Source organism: Apteryx mantelli, chromosome 1 (genome assembly GCF_036417845.1).
Source record: "Apteryx mantelli isolate bAptMan1 chromosome 1, bAptMan1.hap1, whole genome shotgun sequence".
In the NCBI taxonomy this organism is placed as follows: domain Eukaryota; kingdom Metazoa; phylum Chordata; class Aves; order Apterygiformes; family Apterygidae; genus Apteryx; species Apteryx mantelli.
In genome coordinates this window covers 64,409,341-64,427,631 of record NC_089978.1, presented here as the reverse complement: position 1 = coordinate 64,427,631, position 18,291 = coordinate 64,409,341, and the positions used below count along the sequence as shown (strand labels likewise).

General features: G+C 38.3%; 1 protein-coding gene and 1 long non-coding RNA gene across 3 annotated transcripts; one reads left to right on the top strand and one right to left on the bottom strand.

Annotated features, from left to right (window-relative positions):
* Window positions 1-4,023: 4,023 nt before the first annotated feature.
* Window positions 4,024-7,571, bottom strand: LOC106494004 (uncharacterized). Its single transcript, XR_001294234.2, has 3 exons — window positions 7,387-7,571; window positions 6,418-6,585; window positions 4,024-5,621 (listed from the first exon to the last, which is right to left on the bottom strand). It is a non-coding gene; the product is annotated as an uncharacterized lncRNA (long non-coding RNA).
* Window positions 7,572-8,006: 435 nt separating this feature from the next.
* ARGLU1 (arginine and glutamate rich 1) lies at window positions 8,007-18,163 on the top strand. Of its 2 annotated transcripts, none has more exons than XM_013954138.2 (4): window positions 8,007-8,662; window positions 13,257-13,482; window positions 15,367-15,478; window positions 15,852-15,932. In XM_013954138.2, the coding sequence occupies exons 1-3, from the start codon at window positions 8,307-8,309 to the stop codon at window positions 15,451-15,453; spliced, it is 669 nt and encodes a 222-aa protein (XP_013809592.1). In that variant the 5' UTR covers window positions 8,007-8,306; the 3' UTR covers window positions 15,454-15,478; window positions 15,852-15,932. The 2 variants fall into 2 exon arrangements, with proteins under 2 accessions (XP_013809592.1, XP_013809591.1); XM_013954137.2 differs by lacking the exon at window positions 15,367-15,478 and adding an exon at window positions 17,319-18,163 and having other exon boundaries at window positions 8,062-8,662; window positions 15,852-15,935.
* The last annotated feature ends 128 nt before the right edge of the window (window positions 18,164-18,291 follow it).

Genomic DNA, 18,291 nt, shown 5'->3' with positions numbered 1-18,291 from the left:
CACAATTGCTCTTTGCAGCAACACCTTTATACAGATGCAGCAAAGTCACCTTTTCCTGATGTACAGGTTCTCTTAGAGGATTCCAGGTCCCTGTGCATCATCAATATTGAAAAACTGTAGAAAGAGCTTAAAGAAAAGTGCAGACAATGCTACCTAGCAGAGTGAGTAAGCATGGATGGCATTTTTCCCTGGGAGTCCTATTTTGAGCAGTCAGAGCATGTCAGTGCATTATTTCATCATCTAACATACACAGCAGGAGCTCCCAACTCAGGTGTGCACAGGAACCTTCAACATATCAACCCTAAGCTACATTCTCCCCCACTGTCTAGTGCAATACTTTCATCTCTTCCCATGCCTCCTGTGCCCTTCAACCTCAGTATTACCTTCCCCCAGTCATTTCTTCTACTTACCTTTGCAAAGCCAGAAAGAATGCATGATTGCCCAATGAGGATTTAAAAGAACAGAGTCTAGGGTGTGCTAACTCATTAACCAGATAGCAGAAAAGTCTGCAAATCGGCTAGATATCCCAGTGGTATATACATACAGATTGGCCTGCTTCCTACCTATCAGATGCTGGCAGACAATTAAGACAGTCTCTTAGCCTGCAAAAAAGTGGCTTAAGGGTCTGTGTAGATCCAATATACTAAGTAACTGTGTCTTTTGGCCTAAGCGTTCTGCAATCTCTACGTGCTCTGGAGCAAAGGAGCCAACACCAAAGGACTTTCTAACTTAACTCTATGTGACATCACTGCTATGATGGCATTAGCAGGAAGTGCTTTGCAGTCAAAATCTGTGGACTAAGAGAGTGGCTGCTGAGAACCTGAGTCTCACCTAACGTGCTCTTGGGAAGTGCTTTACTTTGGACTAGCTCTAGTCTAGTCCTGCAGACTCAACCTCTAATAGCAGATGGAGTCCTAGAATACATCATATGATTTAATTTCATCCCCAAAAAATTCAGTTTACATGAGACTCCTCCACAATGCAACCAAATTGCCATAAGTGGAGATGCTCAAGAGATTTGTTTCAAAAGCAAACTCCTTATCTTAACTAGAATGTTTCATCCATTGCTTCTTCTATTGCAACCATGTTCTGTCACCCTTATTTAGAATCAGCAGTGCCTGACTCTAAAAGTGATATTTAGTATATTATTTCTTTAACTGTTTTTACAAGTTATGGACATTTTTTTTTTCCTTAGTTGTTTCCCTATCTCCAAAACCAGAACACTTTGTATAACAAAACAATTTCATCAAATTTGCATGCCAACTGAAAACACTAGCAATGACCAATAACCACATATGCATTGATGTCAGCTATAGCTCTAGAGAAGTACACACATGCATTAGATATTCCATGCATTCAGAAACCTATCCTGCTCTAATGCTTCAGCATCTTAGACCAAAAGAAAACAGGCCCCAGGCCCCCTTTTGAAATCAGGGTGCAGCAGGTTTGAAGGCAGATTAAATGCACTGCACAAACTTTGTAGAGTGTATAGGTGTGTATGGCATGACTAGACTACAGAAGCAGTGGGCTAGATGCTATGCATGGTGGGGGTGCTCAGTGTTCAGAGCTTTGTGATCACAAGACAGCCCTGTTCCAGTAGTGCTGAAGTCATGGTTATGGCTCTGTGGTAGATCATCAGCTGGGATGACATCAAAGTCAGTCAGAACCCTCATCAAAATACAACTCAGTGTGACATGTATAATTATCATTGAAGCTTAAATGTTATCAAACTATCTATAACAAGTATTACTGATATAATTTAGAAATAAAGGACAAAAGAAACCAAATGAGCCAAAGAGTCAAAGGACACGTTCCACAGTACTTTCAACATCTTCCAAGAAGAGCAGAAGGAAAAGTAAGACCTTCTAATGAAAACTCCTGTAAGGTTGGAATTCAAAATGTTTATTTTCTCTGTAGTATTTTGTTTCTACTCAGATCATTAGAAAGACCTCTACAACTATTCTCTGAGCTTTTGCCATTTTAATGAGATATTCACAAAATTTAAAAAGAAAAAAAAGTTGAAAGCTTTTGTTAAAACTAATAACTAACGTATAATAATAAAATTGCATCATGCTCCAATGCATTATTCTTTCAGCCTTTAGCCTGCTTTGGTATACCTGGGGAAATGAAATAAATGAGTCAACTTGCAAAATGAAGCACTACTTTGTGAGTGCAGGCGGCAGAATCCGGCACTCAAAAATTCCTGCTAAACTGGCTTGCTCATATTTGCAGCATACTTGTCTAACAATTTTTAACAAAACATTTTGGGAAAGTAACAACTACTATTTTTTGCTCATTGATGTGTGTAACTTTTAAGTTCAACAATCCATACGGTGGCAAGGGGGAAAAAAGAGTTTTAGCCAATCTTTTTTGATAGAATTTCAACACCGTAGCTGACTATTGAAATTTCAAATCTGCTTCAGGGTAAATTCCCATCAATTGTTGTATCATTGTTTTAAGTGTAGGATGTTTTTCCCATACCTGCAATTCTATTTTTACCATAAACAAGTTGCTTCCTTGACTGCTTTTCCAAAAAAAAGTAATAGCTCTCAGCCATTTTCATATTCACACAGAAAAGCAGTAATGGTAGCCATACTAGTCTGTTTAACAAAAAACCCTAAAATGTAACAGGAAAAGTTCTGGCTCCAAATACAATTTACACAGCCAGGATTTCATCCAAATAGTTTTTCAAAATTAGATGAGAATTAGGAACCCATAAAACATGCATGCTAATTAGGAGTCACCAAGCCAAGCGGAAATGCTGTGCAGGGAGGTGTGGCAGTCTCCCTGTTAAAGCTGAGGTGTCTGAGTCAGCACTTCAAGAGTGACATCTTCATCTCTTTAGGAGCCAAAACTTGGAGGCCTCTCCCGAGGGCAGTGCCTACGATAGCCTTTGAAGAACTGAGCATGGCTCACTCTTTTTAAAAGAGCTGCTGAAGGAGTAATGTTATGTAATATCCTAATGGTTACAGCACTTGCCAAGTCTTGTGTTCCAGCTCTCAAGACTAGCCCTTTTTTTGCTCCCATGACTATTTAATAAAATGCAAAACCAGTCTCATGAATAGGGACCTAAATCCAAGACAACTCACTTCCACAGCCATGTTCGCTCTTCCATCTGATCCTGTGTATATTTTGTGAAACCATTTGGTTTCAAATGAAGTAGAAGGGGACTTTGCCCCTAACTCTCCTCTCACCTTTCTCCAACGTACAGTGGCATTGTGATTAAGATACTTTCATGGAAGGGAAGAGATGTTGATACAAATAAGGAGGCACCAAAATCCTGTCTTCTTGCTTGTCTAACTAGTCTAACCACCGAATCAAGAGCAACCGGTGTGTTCAAATAACAGTGGCCTTTGCTACTCTATTTTTAAAAAAAATTAACCAAGTACTCCTATTGGATCAGTCCCTCATGAGATTTGGATGACACTAACTCATTTCTGCATCTGGTTGGGCTTAAGCTCCTAGTTAGACATGCCTAAAGCTGCAAATGCTAAGAGATCTTTCAGATAAATCAGAACACGCCTACAGAGTTAAGGTATCTCCATGATCATGCAGCTTCTGAAAAGGTTGGTTGGTTTTTCACTATTAAACAGTTCTTTCAGTCTTCAGAGAATCAAGTCTTAGGTCCAGATGTAAATATTTACATGTGTTCTTAAATACACATACTATATATAGGACCAATGAATTGTTTTATTTCACTCACTGTGAGAAAAATTAAACATGGGCACACATCTTGACGGGTAAGTGCCCCAAGTCTTGATCAAAACTTATGTTCACCACTACTAATAGCGTTCCAGAGCTTTTGTTCAGAATCTAAATGGGCTAGACAATGACAACAAAGCAAGTGAATGAACATTCATTTTTCCCTCTTCTATGTAAAAAGTAGTCCAAACATTATTTAAAAAGTGATAAGTGAATTTACATAAAAAATTTGAAAATGTCCTCTAGCATTCATAATTAATGCCATTTAAAAATTACCACATTGATCATGATCTTGGTAATTTTATTTTATTAAAATTAAATCCATTTGGGAAAGAAAACAAATGTTTTTAAATTAATTTGATTACTACATACCACACGCTAGTCCTGATTACTCAAGCTGTGCCTTTTTTTTTTTATACCTGAACTACAAAACACTTTCAACAGCATTCTGTATATTATTGTTTATTTTCCAAGGATATGATCATCCTCTAAAATACTCTTTTCCATACACAATTAAAAACTGTATTTTCTGTTTCCCTACAGGATTGTTCAACTAATAATTGTATGTACGTATGTATACCACCTACCCAGCCTTTCTGTAAAACATGAAAACCCTTTCCATTGATTTTATTTCTTTTTGTACAGGTTTTCCTCAATTTTTTCAATTAAATATGTTTCCATTTTCAAAGAGGTCCTTCTGCAGCAGCAGTTTCCATGACTTACTCTCTCAAGTTTTAGAAGAGATTACTTTCCTCTATGCCAACTGTTCTATGTTTCTGCTATGTCTTCTTCACAGATGTTCTGCTGCTCTTCCGGATGCTTCATCTCCCTACCTCTATAGTTTAGCAGCTACAGTGCTGCTAAGAGAAAAAAAAGCAGATGACAGAAAATGCACAAGCAACTTTGACATTAGATGTGAAAAAAGTGAATAAGCAATACAACTTCTACACCTGTATAACTTCTGCGAACCAGAATTTGACATGAATCATAGAGCTTCATACTAAAAAAAAAAAAAAAAAAAAAGTGTACATAATTTCTAATCCTGTAATAAACTGAGGCTGAAATAGCTACTGTGAAAGAATGTATTAAACATTTAGACCACCTTTTTTTTTTCCCCCTCCCAAGAACTTAGCTCCTTTGTGCTTTTTCTGTCCTCCTACTGTTGTGAGCAAGAGTATGCCAGATGACAGTAAATTGTATACACAGTTCCTTACACTATTATACTGTATTGCTTTCTCTCTCTGCTTACCCTCCAGAATCCTTCCATTTTGGATTTGTCAGGAAGATCTTATATCCAGCTGTGCTACATGCTAACACAAACCATAGTAATCCTCCTTTAAGCTCCCATGATTCCCCTTGACCCAGCTAATGACAGAAATGATGGCATAAGTGAGATCAGAGGTATGATCTGGAGATTATAAGAACACAGTGTCTCTACAGGACTATCGTTCAAATGCCTAATGGGTTGAGAGATTTTATGTGATGATAGTAGCCATGTCACAGAAGGGGGAGCTGCTTTAATTAGGCCAGCATTTGGCTGTCAAATAAGGTGTTTTCCAACTGTAAGGCAACTGTTTTAAGCAACAAATTATGTATTTGAATATGCTGAATATATTCAAATGGAGAAAAATAATGCAAAAATACAAGAATGCATAGAAATGAAATATGGCTAAAAAAGCATGAATAATACAGAAATTTACATGTGGAGAAAGAACCCTGCAAAATCTAACATTATTTAATCCAGAAAAGAAAACAAGATCTTATTCAAATATTGAAAGGAAACTGACTAGGGAAATGACCATTTTACTTTCTAATTAATCCAATACAAGAATTGAAATTATTTAATTAAACAAGTTCTTAAATTTAGGGTTTATAAAAGAAAATCTCGTAGTGTAACTCCAGATCCATTGCAGTTATAGCTGTAGAAATAAAAAAAAAGAATATTATTTTTTTGTTATTATGCTAGGCAAGATAAGACTGATAGGAAAAAGACCACCAAACTTGAGGGTAAAATATGAATCACAGAAAGGAAATATTGCTCTCCGATTTCTTGGCATTGCACAACTCTCAAGAGCATTTTTAGAGGACAAGGAACTTTTCCCAGAAGTACCAGAATTTAGACCTCATAAATAACAAAATAAATAGACTAACAATCTTATCCTAGTATAGGCATTAAAAATCTTGTGCTCTTATTAATTCAGGAGTCTTAAGAAAACCTGAAATGGAGCAATATAATAATGGATTTTTGGAAATTATTTTATTATGCCATATTATATCATTATTTCTTAATTCCAAACAAACTGATATAATGAACTATTCTGATTAAATATTGTATATTGCATTCTACAGTTCTGAAGAGTCAATATTATTGAACAGAGATAGAACTCTGCAGTTCAAATAGGTATTTCTTAAGGCATCTGAGAAGCCAAATACAGATTCTGTTAACAGTGATCAGTCAAAGGGGAAACAAAACTTACAGTCATTATTTTAAAAACCATTTGTGACCTATAACTGATTGCAAAACCATTAATTTCCAGTTTTCTTCTACATTCCAGCTCAGGTCTGATACATCCAATGTTGCATGTAGTACTATTAAAATTATGGTGGAACTTTCAATCAGAATGTGTTGCTTCATATCAATTTAAAAGCTCCAATACTCAATTGTAGCCAGGTTTCTGTAGAAATTATGCAAGGTCTAGCTGGAAACTCACCTACCTGGCCCTTAGCCGAAAAGGCTAAGTGTCAGCTTCCTTAGTAACCTGTTACTTGGGCTACTTCATGGTTAGAGATGAACAAACGTCACAAGGGGCTGTGCTGTGACTCTGGAATTCCTGCCATGCTGTTTCACAGTGTCCATTACTCTGTGGCTACTTGCCAAGTGGCCTGTTGAAAAAAATACTTCAATTTTATTTATTTTCTTTACTAATTAGAGTAATCCCAAATTTCAAGATATGAAATTCCTCCATCAAAAAAAAAAAAGACAAGTCAGATGAAAGAATTAGATGAAAAGACTTTTAATTGAGACTATTTTTGTCAACTAACCAAAAGTTTTGCAAAATACGCCTATTAAACTTATTAGAAATCTAGACCTATTGAAAGAAGCCTGAATTGTGAAAGATACCTCAGCAGCTAACTTCTGCTGAAATTAAAGATGAGGCTTGCCTAGCCTACAGCTCTCACCCATTCATGTGAGATCAAGGATAACATCAGTTGAAAGTTTTGTTACAGCAAACAAGACTAACAGCTACATAGCAAAACTGGGATTAAAAAAACCCAAAAAACTCATTCACAGATCACTAGCTGAATCACCGGATCATGCTCTCTGCCTAACCTGAAGCTGCTAAATGGTTTTGTCTAGCGTATTAAATATATCTGCTGCTATCAAAGGGGAGAACAATATATTCAGGTAAAGCCACTAAACATACAAGTTAAAAAAAAGAAAAAAGCCATTGTGCCACGTTACAGATTAGCTACAACAAAACAGATCCCAATAACTCTGAGGTTTAACAGAACACTAAGAAAAACGTATTTTCAAATTTTTAACTATGTTTTCACAATTTCCTTAGTCGGCAGTTGGAGACTCCCTCTACCCCCTTTTGAGACTTTTCCAAATGTTGAAAGCGTTAAAAAAAAAATCAACACTCTAAAAAATTTCGCTTAACTAAATAATAAAAAAACCGTAACTCTTTAGCTGTGGAACACCTCGCCGTAGGATGCTGCGGTTGTTAGTGCAAATTCAGGCTCCCCAGGCCGATCGCAGAAGAGAAACCCACCGAGGGCTCTTGCACGGCTAACGCAGCAAGCCCCAGCGCTGCAAACGTGCGGGGGTGGGGGAACCTCCCAGGGATCACCGCACGGGCCCGCCCTGCTCTTACGCGTTTGTGGCCGCTACCCGAGACAGACTCGCGGGCTGGGTGGGCCGCCGGATGCCCGAAACGCCCGCTCTCCTCTCCTCTCCTCCCCTCACCGCCCCGTGCTCCGCAGCCCGCGGTGCCCAGCGCCATTTCGCGCGCGGACCCGCTGCGCCCAGCGTCCTCCCTTCGGGTCCTCGGTGAGCAGCCGCGGCGTGACTGCGGGCGACGCCCGGGAGCGGGGCAGCCCCACGGCCACTAGCCTGCCCCGGCGCAGCCCAGCCCCCGTCCCGTCACCGCGACGACCCCGAACAACCTCCCCCAACCGCCTCCCGAGGCGGCGGCCCGGCTCCCGCCGCACGCATGCGCAGGGGAAGGCGCCGCCAGACGCCGCTTCCTCCCCGAGCGCCACCTGCCACTTGGCGCCGAACTTCCCCGAGTGTCTTCGGGCCCCTCCGGCGAGACGCCGGGGGCGGGGCCGGGGGGCGCCAACGGCCCGAGCGCCGCGCGGGGCATTGTGGGGCGGAAGAGGGGAGTCACTGCTCTGCTAGGGCCGCCATCTTGTCTGCGTCCGGACTTGCGGCAGCTTTCGGGGCCTGCTCCTTCTCACTGATCAGCGCGGTGGAAAGCGAGGGGGAGAGAGGCCCGGCGGGGCGGTGCTGATGCGCGTGGAGCCTCTTCGCTCCTCTCTTGGGTGCTGCTAGTAAAGGCGGCGGGGGGGCCGGTCGCCGGTGCGGCCTCTACTCTGCCGGGATGGGTCGGTCCCGCAGCCGGAGCTCGTCCCGCTCCAAGCACACCAAGAGCTCCAAGCACAACAAGAAGAACCGGAGCCGCTCGCGGTCCCGCTCCCGGGAGAAGGAGCGGGCGCGGAAGCGCTCCAAGTCGCGGGAGAGCAAGCGGAACCGGCGCCGCGAGTCCCGGTCCCGGTCCCGCTCCAACACGGCCCCCTCCTCCCGCCGCGAACGGGAGCGCGAGCGCGAGCGCGCCTCCTCCCCGCCCGACCGCATCGACATCTTCGGGCGCACGGTGAGCAAGCGCAGCAGCCTGGACGAGAAGCAGAAGCGGGAGGAGGAGGAGAAGAAAGCCGAGTTCGAGCGGCAGCGGAAAATGTGAGTCCCCGGCCTGGGCGCCGGTTTGCTGGGGGAGGGGACGAGGAAGGTCCCCCGCGTGGGGGGCAGGGGGAGGAAAGCAGCAGCTCGTGGCCCTCCTGCCTTCGTCTCCGTGCCTTCTCCCTCCAAAACAGCCGTTTGCGATTGCGGAAAAGGGCTTTAGGCCTTGCTGAGGCCTAACTTCTGCCTGTCTTCCCGCCATCCTTTCTTTTCCTAAAGTCTCGCGCCCTCAAGTCCGTTAGAAGCCGTTCACCCGGCCTGAGAGCCTAGTGGCACGTTGCCTCGCTGTCACCTGGCTGTGCTCTCTTGCTATCTCTCGCTGCCCCTCTGCGCTGCTCTTAAACTTCTTTCTGTGGCTGAGGCCTCTGCTCTCCGGAGGCTTTGTGCAGCACTGCCACGCTTTCTGTCCCTCCCCTTTGCGTGGAGCTTATATTGCGTTGAGCTTGTAGAATTGCCCATCTTGTCGGTTTTAAGGAGTGGAGTACAACGATTATGTTAACCTGCGATTTCTTTCTTTTTTCTCCCCCCCCCCCCCCGGCCAAATGAGACAGTGAGATCTGGGGATCTGTTTTGCTTAGAAATCTTTTCCTGTCCGGTTTCTGCTGTGGGGAGTGTAGTTCTTCATAAAGTCTACAGAGATAGATAAATTTTATTCTAATAAACATGGAATGGGAGTTCAGTTGTCTAGTAACTTTGTTCAGTTATGAAAGAGAAGCTTTCTATCGTACAGGTGACAGAACAGTTGTAACAGTTGTGACAGTGATTCTTGTTCTTGAATGTTATCCTCGTTCATTGGAGCAGTGAATTTAGAGATAGAATAGTGAATCCAGAAGTAGCATTTACTTGTTTGCATGTGTGAAGCTAGCTAATTCAGTTAATTCTTCAGTGGAGAATTTTGTTTTGAGTTTTATTCCAACTATACTGTTCTAATGCAATAATTCATATTATTTGTAGTTCAGAAGGTCTGATCACCGGAAGTTGCCACTTTCAGTTCTGTTTGACTGTTGAGATCCCTTTTGTTAACTTCAGAATTTGGCAGTGATGGCCTCAAAAAATTGCAGAGTAGCACAAACACGTGTGAAAAAGCTCTTTGAGTCATTGGTCCTGATTTTTATGGTTTCTGTTTTTCTCCAATATCTAAATTTGTAAAAATATTACATGCATCACTGGAATGACAAAAGAATTGGAATATACCTGAACTGCTCACTGTGTTTTTGAATCATTATCTTAGTATTCTTCTAGAGTCTCTTTAGTTCATATGCATTTCTTTAAATCCATTTCAGGAATATTAAAGGTGGAAGAGAGAAAATATTACACAAATCACAAAATAGATACGTGTTAAGTTATATAATTGAATTACTACATGTTATTAGTCTTGGTTAAGAAGTTTATGGTTGCTCTCTGTCCAGGGTTTAAAACCTGAAGCAGGGGATGTGTTCAAGTGCCTGTGGCAAATGAAGTGTTCTCAATCTTTAAATAATGTATTAAAAACATTTGATCACTGTGCTGTGGTGTTGTGGAGTGCTCCAACTGCAACTGGCCTGATCTGCAGTTCATCAAGTAATATTTGATACGGCAACATATATTTCAAGTCTATTTTCTGCAGTAAGTTTTCTGTATAAATCTATATAGTTTTGAAATTGTAAAATACACATGAAGTTTGTATGGGCAAAATATGACATTTGACTGGTATTGGCAATAGTTTGATAAACTTCTGAGGAGGGAACAGTATGCAAAAATATCAGGCTTAGAACTGTGGTGTTTTTAAAATACACCTCAAATTTCAAAAAGAGCAAGCAATACATCTTAATACAGCAGGAAACTATGATAAGTGATCTATAAATTGTGTTAATATATACTAATACTAATGAAGAAAAGAAGCAACTTTCTCGCTGACTGAATTAACTAGTTCATACAATGAAAGTTAATTTTTTCATCTGTCTTTCATCTTAGTACTTAGCACAACTTCTGTTTTTTGTTGGGATGTTAATTTTTTAAAGGACCTTGCAAGCACACCGACTTTTTTTTTTATATATGTCAGAAACCTGCTGAACTGTATGCAGTCTTTTCTACAGATATTATAAAATTAGTCTTTAAGAAGTAAAAGAGCATACTAAAAATATTTTGACATTAATGACTTCTCTGTTTTTCTGGAGTTATTGCTCCAATAGGTCAGCATAAATTTACGTCTGTATATAAAATACCGGAAGTATATGTGATAGGAAATGAATAGTTGCTATCAACTGCAGAATAAATCTTTGAGTTTCTCAAGAAAATCAAGCTATAAACACAGACATAAATATCAAACTCATTTATTGGAAGTATATTATCTTTATCTATGGGCGTTAGCTGGTTTTATAAATTAATTTTGAGAATAAATTTTTGCTTGATTCCATTTCACTTCTTTCTTTTTCCAGTGTTCCAAGAAACATATACTCAAAAGTTATTTATAATAGCCTCATTGCCTGTGAATGTAAAAAGATGTATTTGCTTAGTTTAATTGAATTTAAATAGAATTTGTGGAGGCGAGAAGAATGAAACTTGTGCAAGCACAGTGCTTAATTTGAGTACATCATCAATTGCTGAAGATATTTGAAAACTTACTTCACACGAGTGACATTTTTTAACTATGTACTATTTTTAATCAATTTGTTAACTTTTATTCTAGATTCCTCTAATGTTAAAAGTACAGCTAACATAGTTGAATAAAATGCTCAAATACAAGCTTTCTGAAAAATGGATTTCTATAGAACAGCCTCTGGTGTATGCCAAGCTGTATCACTAAAGGACTGTGAGAGTACATGCTACTGAATACCTCTAAGAGTGAAGAAACCTTTTTAAAAAAAAATAAAATAAAAGGGTGTAAAGGGTGTTTAAAAAATTTTAAACTCTTGACCCTCCCTTCCATCTTCCCTCCTAAAAGGACCACAAGTAGTAGTGGCTTGGTGAAGACACAATAAGAAAATGGTGTTGATGCATTTTTCTGGATAGTGGTGGATTTTTTTTTTCTCTCTCTCCTCAAAAAAAAAAAAAAAAAAAAAAAAAAACAACTCAAGATATTTTGTGTTGCTTTAGGAAAAGATAATGCTGGCCTCATGTGTCATTGGAAAAATTTGCCATCTTCTGAGGAATGAAAGAATAAATTCCCTCTGCTGGGGCTGAATGTCTAAAATCCATTTACTGAATTAAATAGAATATTCATTTGCTTCGGAACAGTATTGAAAAGAAGATATGTGAGTCAAGGGATTTTGGAAGCCTTTCACCTTGGTATTTCACCTGTGCTACAGATCAGTAATCCATACTTCAGTGTCTCCCAAACATACATGTATACAAATTGTACACAGGGAAATCTAAAATTTGGTAAATACTGTAACTTTTTTTTAAGTTATTTTTATGTTTGTCAACCTAAATAAGATAATAAAAGGCAAACATTATGAACATGACAGGAATTATATCAGATAAGTGTTATTGTAAATTGTTGGTTTCTGGTGCTGACAGGTCAGAAGATACGTTTATAAGATTGTTCCGTAATTCATGGAATACTTAAAATGAAAGTTCAGTTTCAAGGTTAAAACAGAACAACCTTCTCCCCCAAAGCCTATGATAATCCAAAATAAATAATACTTTATAAAAGCATAGCTACACAGTATTCACTTTGTATTTAAAAAAAAAAAAAAGGCAAGAAAAAACATAGTTAATGTGTGAATATCTAATTGCCATATCACACCGGTGTTACGAAACCTGGAAGAGTTTCTTTCTTCATTTGATAATAAACCTGGGCATTGACCTTTTATACATCCTTTTTACTGAAAGTTTAAACAGTGATCAGGCTAAGTGATAGTGTTGCCTTTAAACAAAAAGAAGGGAGAGAAGACATTTGAAAAAAACTTCTAAATAGTTCAACATGCAAAACAGTAAATGTTGCAAGGATTAATTTAGTGCTTGGAATTGGTATATTTTGTTTTGGATAATTATGGTGGACACAGAGTGCCACAATAAAGAAGTTAAGGAGAGCTGAAATATTTGGAATTGGACAGGTAAATTATTGGACAACTAGATTACAGAAACAATGCCTGGAATTCTCATTAAAAATATTAAAATTACAAATTTCATTGGTTTTGCCTTTTATTTTAGTTAATAGTTTGGTGCCTTTGAGATGGAGGTTTTAAAGACAGGATTTTAATGCTACATGTAACATAAAATTGAGCATGTTTAAATTCCTGAAGCAGGAAGGGTACTGAAAGTTTTTTTTTTTTTTCCTTACTATGTTTTTACTCTTAAAAACTATCTTTCCCATATCAAGAAGTAGTATGATACGTTGTGTTGTTAAGTTTGATGTCTTGAGAGATGGAGAGATACTAAATATCATGTGGTCTGAATGGCTTCCCTGTAGAAGAAACATTGTTTTGCCTTCCATTTAAGGAAAGTGTATTTGGGCAACCACTCTTTATATACAGGATCTGTGTGTGCAAGGTGTAAGGCTCTTAAATGCTGATTCTGTAGTGTGGTTGGTGCTATGTATTTACAAGTGTTCATTTCGATGTAACTATTTTTTACTGGTGAAAAAAGTAATCTTCGCGCTTGCCTTTTCTAGTCGCCAACAAGAAATTGAAGAGAAACTCATAGAAGAAGAAACTGCTCGAAGAGTAGAAGAGCTTGTGGCTAAACGCGTAGAAGAAGAATTGGAGAAACGGAAGGATGAGATTGAGCGAGAGGTTCTCCGCAGGGTGGAGGAGGCTAAGCGCATCATGGAAAAACAGTTGCTCGAAGAACTCGAGCGACAGCGACAAGCTGAACTTGCAGCACAAAAAGCCAGAGAGGTAACGCTCGGTCGTTTGGAAAGTAGAGACAGTCCATGGCAAAACTTTCAGTGTCGGTTTGTGCCTCCTGTTTGGTTCAGAAAGGGATGGAATACAGCAAATCTAATTCCCTTCTCATATAAACTTGCATTGCTGCGAAACTTAATTTCTAGCCTATTCTGAGGAGCTCACTGATACTTAAACAATTACTCTCTTAAAACCTGAACAAGGATACTTGCTTTTTAATGGAACTGACCTACATATTTCAGAATTGTTTGAAACTTTTGCCATGGCTGCAGGATTTATCAACGGTCCTTTCTTTTTTGGGGAAGGGTATTAAAAATCTATAAATATGTATCCTTCATTTGTTTCATTTTGCTTACCTAGACTGTAAGAGGCTTTTGCCTTCAGTCAGGCAAAGAGCAGGGTCCAGCACTGAGCTGCAGTACCTGTCTTTAACAAATAGGTCTTTTATTCTCCATTTAAAATAAACATTCTTCTTGAGCATACATTGGACTAATTCTGGGACTTCGAGTATAAGCCCATCCACGTCTTCACCAAGGATCTATGTCCAAATCATTATATCCATTTTTAATAACTACTAACAACTCCTTTTTTTTTCCCCTAGAAGTTATAAAAGAGCAGGTTGCCCTTGTCTGAAGTCAAGCTCAACATGTGACTTGGGTTTTTTGGTTGTTGTTTTGGTTTTTTTTTTGTTTGTTTGTTTTTTTTTAAATCAGCAGCTGGAGCAGAAGCTGAAAATGTCTTTCTGTGAGACAGTAATTTGCTACTAAAGGCTTTGCCTGCCTGCCTGCACTACTCATTCCAGGATCCAGAAATTTCAAGACAAACTTTAAGCCTTAAAGGAAATTTGTGCTAAGTAGCCACAAGTATCAAACACCTTTTTCAGTCTGCACCTCCTCCACAGTTTAGTTTAAATTAATGTTTTGATTGGCTTACCAAAGGAAAGTCATTAGTAATGAAGCTTTCTGCTTCATACTAAATGTGACTTGTCTGTTATGTAGTATCTTGAAAATAAAAAATAATTAAAGAGGAAGGAAAAAAAACAGAACACTGAGTTATAGGAGATACTAAGAATATTAAATTCTGCTTGTTTTGTAAATCCAAACTTTAAAGGAACTGATGTTGAATTTAGATACATATATTCAGCAAATGCTTCAAATAGGGAGGTTTTCATTTGATCAGATCACATTTTTTAAGAAGATATTTTTGCTGTATCCAATTCGATGGGGAGAAGTCCCATCAATTCTTTACAATGCAGAATAAACTTCCATACCTGGAGTGAAGTGTGCTAGCCAGTAGCTGGTTACTAGTCATAGTAAGAAGTTTTCTCTTCACATGCTTGCTTTGTTCATATTAACTTTTTTTTCTTATACAGACACAAACCTCTGGCTAACTTTAAATCTTCCAAATATTAAAATAATTTGGATATATATCATGTGAACTGAAACACCTCAAAAACTTTCACGCAGTCTTCATATTTATGGGTTGCATAGAGTTCCATAAAATTCACCAAGAAAACAACAGTTGCAAGGCTTTATTTCCTGATCATGCCTTCCCTGGACTCCTGAATTCCAAGTTCAGACTGCAAATGACAGTTCAAGCTGTCTTAAAATTGTCAAAACATTGAATGTTAAGTCCATTCTCCCCATGAAAGAAGCCCATAGCTCCATGAAGTATGGATTACCATTTGTATTTTTCACTAACAGTAAATGTATTTTTCTTATTAATTGTTTGCCTTAGGAATGATTTACATATTTTTGTTCCTTCTTATCATAAACATCTGCATTCCTCAGCTCAGCCTTCCTTGTATGTTGTTTCTTTATAAATGGTTGAGCTGCTGATGCAGGTATTGCCAAGCTAACAGTACAAATCATTTTAAAGAGGAAGCTGGCGCGTATGGCAGCCGAGGAGCACACTCTGCAGGACACTGGACAAGACAGTAAATATTCAACTTTTAATGCTGATTAAAGGAGTATAGGTAAAGAATACGTAGGTATACTTAATTGGTGAGACAAACTATTCGCTTTATTTATATTTTATATATTACTTTTTAATTTGGTAAATATTATCCAGTTTTTGTAGTTGTCCTTGTTGATTTGTGTGATATTAAAATTCTAGTAATAAATTGTCAGGATTCTATGATTAGGGAGGGTTTAGTTGGTTGCTGTTTGGACTGGGCGGGATGATTTAAATTTAGTTCTAGAGACCAGATTTAGTGGCTGCACAATTTACCTTTGTGAGACAAAATAGGTGGCTCTAAAGCTGCCACTTTAAGTCAGTTCACAAAAGAATTCTGAGAAAGATTAGTGAACATGCAGAAATGAATATTTTACTTTACTAACATCTTGCCCTGTCCTCCCCTTTAGGAAGAAGAGCGTGCAAAGCGTGAGGAACTAGAGCGAATACTAGAAGAGAATAATCGAAAAATTGCAGAAGCACAAGCTAAACTGGTATGTGAACATGTAGTTAACAATTTTCTAGGGGAATACAGGTCCCTCAGCCTGATTTGCAATACAATTAAAATACACAAGATTTTAACCTGTCTGTTGCTGGTTATGTCCGTAAGCATTGTTCTCCTTCTCTTGAGAGTAAGATAGACCACATTTTTAGCAGTAACAGTTTTCTGAAGCTAGTCAGAAACTAGTTCTGGTGCAGTTAATTTAGAGAGAGATTGCTACCTTTAGAATTTAAAAATACACATTAACTGTATTTCACAGGGAAACTTGAAGTGTGCTTGCAAATACACGTTCAATTTCTAGAACAAGAATGACTAAGTAATTTTATCTTGTTGAGTAGGACAAGTACAAACTGGATTGAGAGTAGTATAATGTTATACAAGTGCTGAAAGGGACTTTGAGCCCATAAGCTTAAGACTTCCAAATTATGAAAGTCTAACCTAGGTTGGTCTTCAAACCAATTTAAGCAGGTGCTTGCCTTGTGAGGATATTTAATATGATTTAGCTGATTCTAATCAATTTATGATAAGTCAAACTAAGCTTCTTTAAAATCCTGTTTGAACAGTTTCAGTCACTCAAGTAATTACAACTTTCTCAGGTGAACAAGATCTTTTTTAAAACTGTCTGCTTGAACTGCATCTGCTTTAGATCTCACCCTGAGGTGGTGTTGCTGCTTTATGCTTTTCCCAACCTCATATGGAGAAAACAGGACAAATAGAAAAATTGAAGTGCTAACCGATTTAATGAACAAAGTCAGCAACTTCAGAAGGCTACCAGAGGAGCCTCTGTTTAGGAAATATTCGTGATTTTACTTCTTGCAAGCAGGTCCATAAGTAGCTTTATACATCAATTGTTTCACTTAACTCCATGCAGTAATATGGTATCAGTGTAAGGACTGACTTGCTGGAAATCAAGTGACAACTGATTTGAATTAGGAGGATCTTTTGGACTTGGATATTGGAGGGTGAGTTATGTTTGAGGGAGCGTTGCTACATTTTATTGTACCTTCATCTTAAACAGGACAGCTGTCGGGGAAATTTTTCTATTTATGCATTGACTTCCTAAATTAAAATATTTCAATGTGTTGTTTACAAAGCAATGTTGAAAAACCTTATATGTAAGCATTCTGTATTTTGATATGCATCTGTTAGTGTAGAAGTCTGTAAATTGAGGTTTTAGTGTTTCTTTTAAACTCAGTTTGTGTAACTTTTACTTTCTGTAAATAGTTCCATTGAAACCAACTATGGTGTCTAACTAGGGTAGAACTGATTGCATAAATATGCAGGATTGGACCTGTTTGGTAGTCGATACAGAAATGTAAATTGCTTTTATGACTGCAAAATATGTTGGCCTAAATTCTACTATTTTCATACATAGGCTGAAGAACAACTGAAAATTGTTGAAGAACAAAGAAAGATTCATGAGGAGAGGATGAAACTAGAACAAGAGAGACAACGTCAGCAAAAGGAAGAGCAAAAAATTATCCTGGGCAAAGGGAAGTCTAGGCCAAAACTGTCCTTCTCACTAAAGAGCCAGGATTAAATTGCAACTCTGAACTCTTAAAAGAAAAAAGAAACAAGAAAAAAAAAAAACTTTGTATGGTAGCTTCATGTTGAAGTGTTGGGTTTTTTTTTTCTCTCTCAATTTTTTTTGTCTTTTTTTGAAAGTCTGGAAAGTTAGCTTGTTCTAATAGGGGCTGTGCTCTGCAATTCTTAAAAATTTTTTTTTTTTAACTTCCATTAAGCTAAATCCTTATCAGATCATTGTTGCCTTTTAGAGAGTAATCTGTTCTCATCCATTTTGTTTCTGTATTAGTGGTCTGAAACAGCTCAGGTCACTTTATGAATTGTGGATGATCTGATAAGGTTTTACTTACTTACGCATCAGAGTTTGACTCTGATAATTGACAGAACTTTATACTGGGTATTGCTGACTTTTAATTAAATTTTTTTTAAAAAGTCAGTACATACATTGGTAAATTGCCATGGTATTATTGGACCTCTGTGGTTTATTGTTAAATCAGTGTCCTATGATACTGTCCCATTGTTGCGCTTGATGTTCCTGATACAGGTAAGGAAATAGTTTGTCATTTCTGCTATGAATACATAGAGAGAGTTCAGTATTGTCTCTGTTAGATTTGTTTTTATTACATTGACAGCATTCAACCAGCGTTCCCCATTGTGTAAATAAACAAATTTGCTGAATAAAGTGAAAGTCTTAAATTCGTATGTTTAAGTAAATTTTTTTAGTACACTTCTATAAACAGCTATAAGAATGACAATGCACATTATTAAATTCAAGACTATAGTGGTATTTTTTTAAGTTTGCTTTAAACTATTGTGGCTGCTCC

Bases quoted from the DNA above. Each gene is read 5' to 3' on its own strand.
- ARGLU1 (XM_013954137.2), top strand. From the start codon at position 8,307: ATGGGTCGGTCCCGCAGCCGGAGCTCGTCCCGCTCCAAGCACACCAAG. The intron at 8,663-13,256 runs GTGAGTCCCCGG...TGCCTTTTCTAG, and splicing joins TTCGAGCGGCAGCGGAAAAT to TCGCCAACAAGAAATTGAAG. The intron at 15,936-17,318 runs GTATGTGAACAT...TTTCATACATAG, and splicing joins CAGAAGCACAAGCTAAACTG to GCTGAAGAACAACTGAAAAT.